This window comes from Microcebus murinus, chromosome 2, assembly GCF_040939455.1.
Source record: "Microcebus murinus isolate Inina chromosome 2, M.murinus_Inina_mat1.0, whole genome shotgun sequence".
Taxonomy (NCBI): Eukaryota; Metazoa; Chordata; class Mammalia; order Primates; family Cheirogaleidae; genus Microcebus; species Microcebus murinus.
The window spans coordinates 106297207-106301793 of NC_134105.1; the positions used below are offsets into that span (position 1 = coordinate 106297207).

At 45.4% G+C, this 4587-nt stretch overlaps 1 protein-coding gene across 1 annotated transcript; it reads right to left on the reverse strand.

The window, feature by feature from the left end:
* Positions 1–295: 295 nt before the first annotated feature.
* Positions 296–2802, reverse strand: LOC105862420 (T-cell surface glycoprotein CD1b-like). The gene is made up of 5 exons (XM_012748689.2): positions 2742–2802; positions 2178–2444; positions 1268–1546; positions 786–1064; positions 296–393 (listed from the first exon to the last, which is right to left on the reverse strand). Exons 1-5 carry the CDS (start codon positions 2800–2802, stop codon positions 296–298), a joined length of 984 nt encoding a protein of 327 aa, XP_012604143.2.
* Between the last annotated feature and the right edge of the window lie 1785 nt (positions 2803–4587).

Here is a 4587-nt window from a genome sequence, read left to right on the forward strand (position 1 = left end):
GGAAAAGAGTTCCCAATTCAAGGGATGAAAGAGTTCTGGAGATTGCTGGCATAAAAATGTGAATGTGCTTAACTACACTGGGCTGTACACTTAAAATGCTAAAGATGGAAAATTTTGTTATGTATATTTTAACAGGATTAAAAAATATACCTCCACATAAAGGAGATAGAAATTGGGGGGAAGGGTTTGGTGAAAAGTTTGAGGATAAGGCAATGAAATAGATAAAATGACTGAACATGGTGGGAGGATGGACAGAAAAGAAAGATTAAAACAAACAAACAAACAAATAAACAACTCACCGGCACCTCAAATACCATAATGCAAGGCACAGCAAAAAGATCAAGGAGGGCACTATTATTGCCAAAAAGATCAAGCCAATGGAGATGGGGTGTCCTGGAAATTGGGAGAGGACAAAAGGATGTCACTTCAAATCCCGCCCACTGAATCCCCTGGCCATCCTTTCCCCACCTGAGTGTCAGCACCTCCATTCAAGTGCTTCTAATGTATGGTCATCTCCGACCCCCTCTCTCACATTCCTGAGGCCATCCATCTACCTTTTCATCCCTCTAGCCCCAACTCACATAATCTGCTTGTCCTTTGTTCTTATCTTTTCAATGATTTGGCTCCTCTATTTTTATTCCTGTTGGGATTGGGGTCCCAGAAATGTATCTATCAATCCACCCCTCTCCCTCTTTCATCTGTCAAGCCCCATCCTTCCCCAGTGCCTGCCTCTCTGCCTGAGGACCACCTCCTCCCATGTCCAGCCAGGCCCAGCCCTTTCTCACCCCAGTGGAGGATGATGTCCTGGCCCTCTAGACTGCTGTGCTTCACCCGACAGGACAGGCCAGCCACCTCCCCAGCCGCTACATCCAGGGTCACTCGGAGATACCACGTCCAGTCAGCATTGGGCAGGAGGTCACTGTGCTGAGTTTCTGGCTGCTCCTGCTCTCCCCGCATCCACCTCACCCACACGGGCTTTGGGTAGAATCCTGAGACGTGGCACACCAGCAGCAGACGGCCAGACCTGGGACTAGGGCCACTGGACAGCCAGGCCTCAGGCTTCACTGGGGCAGGAAGGGGCAGTGAAAGTAGGTGTCATGACTCAAATTGAGATCATAGGGACTCAGAAGAAAAATTTGGACAGTGACCCCTTCCACTGCGTTGGGGTCCAAATAACTACTTGATTAAGCTTGTGTTCTTCTTAGGTACCTTCCTACTCCTGAGCTTAGAGGAGGTGGTGGAAAGTGAAATAGAGAGCAGGACTAACCTTGTTTTTGTAGCTCTGATTTCCCTGCATCAAGGACGCTCAAGAGATATCGGGGACAGTTGTCAAAGAAGAGCTTCATCACAGTATTGATGACAGCGTGATTTGTCATTATTAGTTTGCAGACATACTTTGCCCCACTGCCTCCCTCTGGCGCAGGCACACATGTGTCTTTTTCAGCACTCAGGAAATCCAATCCTCCTATAGCTTTCCTGAAGAAGGTTACTATGGAACCCCCAGCACGTTGCTCACAGCCTACTATAGCCTGGATCTCAATGGGGTCTAGGTACAAGGTAAACAGAGAACATATTATTAAACAAAAATAAGAAAGGAAGCAAGGAGAAAAGGACCTAGTACTTTATATTTAGTTGAGGATGAAGTTCTTGGATGTAAAATGAGCCAAACCCCAATTAGAGTGTGTAGAGATTTTGACAAACAAGAGCATTTGGAAAGGTATGAGTGCCATGAATGGGGGGTATGGTAATAGTTGGGGAGGAGGAGACAGAGCGTGATATAGTCCTGAGAGCAGCATTTCACTATGAGCCAGAGGACAACAGAAAGAGGAGACACAGGGAGGAGACAACTGAAGAGACAGATCAGAGGAGGAAGCCACACTGTAGATCACTCAGGCATGGGGTAGAAGTAAGGGCCTGTTAGGAGCAAGGTCTACATAAGACAAAGTAGGAGTTGGATACCAATGGGGAGCCCTAATTTGTCAGAGAAGAGTCAGAAGCAGCTGGAATCTGGAATACAGTGTGGAGGTGTGGAGTCAGGAAGAAACTGCTCTAGAAGAGTGTGTGCATGTAGTTGGGTAAAGCAGAAAGGAGGGGAGAAGGATCAGATGGATTAGCAGGTTGCAAAAAGAGAGAAGAAAGTCCTTGAGAATCTTACTGCTTTAGAGGAGTGGACTCACATTTCAGCAGGAATTGACTGGCATACACTGGTAAATGTTGACTAAGTCTATATAAGGAGACTCGGAATGTCTTCTCCAGTTCAGCAAACTCTTCATCACTGAAATTGCCCTTGGACCAAGGCTTCTGGGGTATTGCTGTGCCTGATTCACTGTTCCAGCCAAGAATCTGCAAATCATCCAACCAGCCTGAACCTTGAGCGTGTGCCCAGGTGTTGTTGGCAAACGACAAGATCTGGATGACATGGAAAGAGGTTGGTCCCTGGAAGGCTGTGAAGAATAGAAGAACAAGTTAGTGAAGAGAAAGGGAGAAGCAGGAGGGAGTGAGAGAGAGTGGAAATTGGACAGATCTGGAGAACAAGAACCTAGAGTCTGCAGAAGACATAAAGTCTGAAACATTTGACTGCCCCAGGGCCTCAAGCTCCAGCCCCTACACGGAGAAAGGTAGAAGAGGGCTGGAGACAGCAGGGCTTAGACTCTTCATGTCCAAGTGCACTTGGGTGAGTGCAGCATGCTTTTATCCAAAACCCCTGCACCAGTGCTGGGAGCTGCCAGAGTGACTCTTACCGTCCTCACTGTCACCACCTGGGAAGAGAACCGCTAACAGTTGAAATGGCAGTAGCAGCATTTCACTGGGAGATGGAGCTTGTGACTCGCAGAATTGGTGTTTGATCTCTGATTTCAGCAAACGTTTTTCTCAGTAGCTTGTAGCGACTTCCTCTCTTTGAACTGACAAATCTCTTCCTCATCCAAATTGCTTTTCGGAGAAAAAATGTGCCTCCCATAGCCCTGAGCCTTATACCCCACTTCCTGTGCCCACCCCAGCCCTGACTTCTAGACTTTATCTTTTTTCCCTGACTTCCATCTGCGGTCTGTGTCCTAGCTTCCTTCAGACTGCCTTGGGAAAGCCCCCATGTGATTCTGAAAGGTCTTTTCACCCTCTTCAGCCTCTATTCCCACTTCTGTCATATAAGAGGGTGGTAACATTTTCCCGAAAATAAGACCTACGCATAAAATAAGCCCTAGCAGGATTTCTAAGAATTTCCACAATATAAGCCCTAGCCCAAAAATAAGACCTAGTGATGGGCGTGGCTACGCAGCGTATCTGCACAATCCATGCATTTTGTTGGGGAATGCAGCCCTTCTCATCTGCCCCATCATGACAGCTACTATCTCAGAGGTGACCGGAAAGGTGCGGGCAGCCCCACCAACAAGGTCATCTCCCCCTGTCAGGTCCCGGCCATCCTGTGTGTGCTGCAAGCTGAGGTTTTGAGGGGAAAATAACACATTCCCTGAAAATAAGCCCTAGGGTGCCTTCTTGAGGAAAAATAAATATAAGACCCTGTCTTATTTTCGGGGAAACATGGTATTATACAATCTCTTAGCTTCTAGTCTCCTTTAACATAGAAGGATTGTTTGGTTTACTCACTCAAGTGAGCCTTCCTCTGTCCCTGTTGCCCTGAATTGTCTGGCCCTCTGTCATTTCCCCTTCCTAATCTTCTCAATGTCTCATCTTTCTTATCTCACCCTCCTTGCCTGATCACCCTTGCCCTACATTCTAATCTGGTTGTGTATGAGTGCATGTGTGTTTGTGTGGGTATGTGTGTGTGGATATTCACTTACATGAAGGCAAAGCATTTTAAATGCCATGTGTAGTATAGAACTACAGACCCAAACACCAAAATCCAATATCATAAATACTTCTAATTATAATTCAGGCAAATTTATCTTATACCATAGCAATTTTTGAGGGCAATTGGCATTTTCTTCCGGTATGTGACCTTCTCTTCAGTAGCTCTTGACCTTTGGAGTTTTGATTTTTTTTTTTTTGTACTACTTTTTAAAAAAATTTCAGCATGCTATGGGGGTACAAATGTTTAGGTTACATATATTGCCCTTGCCTCACTCCACCAAGTCAGAGTTTCAGACCTGTGCATCCCCCAGACGGTGTGCATCGCACTCATTATGTATCTATATACCTATCCCTCCTCCCCGTTTCCCATCTGTCTGATGCCCGATGACTTTATTACTATCTGTACACTTAGGTGTTGATCAGTTAAAACCAATATGATGGTGAGTACATGTGGTGCTTATTTTTGTGAGATACTTCACTTAGTAGAATGGGCTCCAGCTCTATCCGGGATGATACAAGAGGTGCTATATCACCATTGTTTCTTGTAGCAAATATTGCTCTATGGTATACATATACCACACTTATTAATCCACTCATGTATTGATGAGGACTTCAGTTGTTTCCACATCTTTGCAGCTGTGAATTGTGCTGCTAAAAATATTTGAGTGCAGATTTTTTTTTATAGAATGTCTTTTGTTTTTTTGGGTAGATGCTCAGTAATGGTATTGCTGGATCAAATGGTAGTTCTACTTGTATCTCTTTTAGGTATCTCCGTATTGC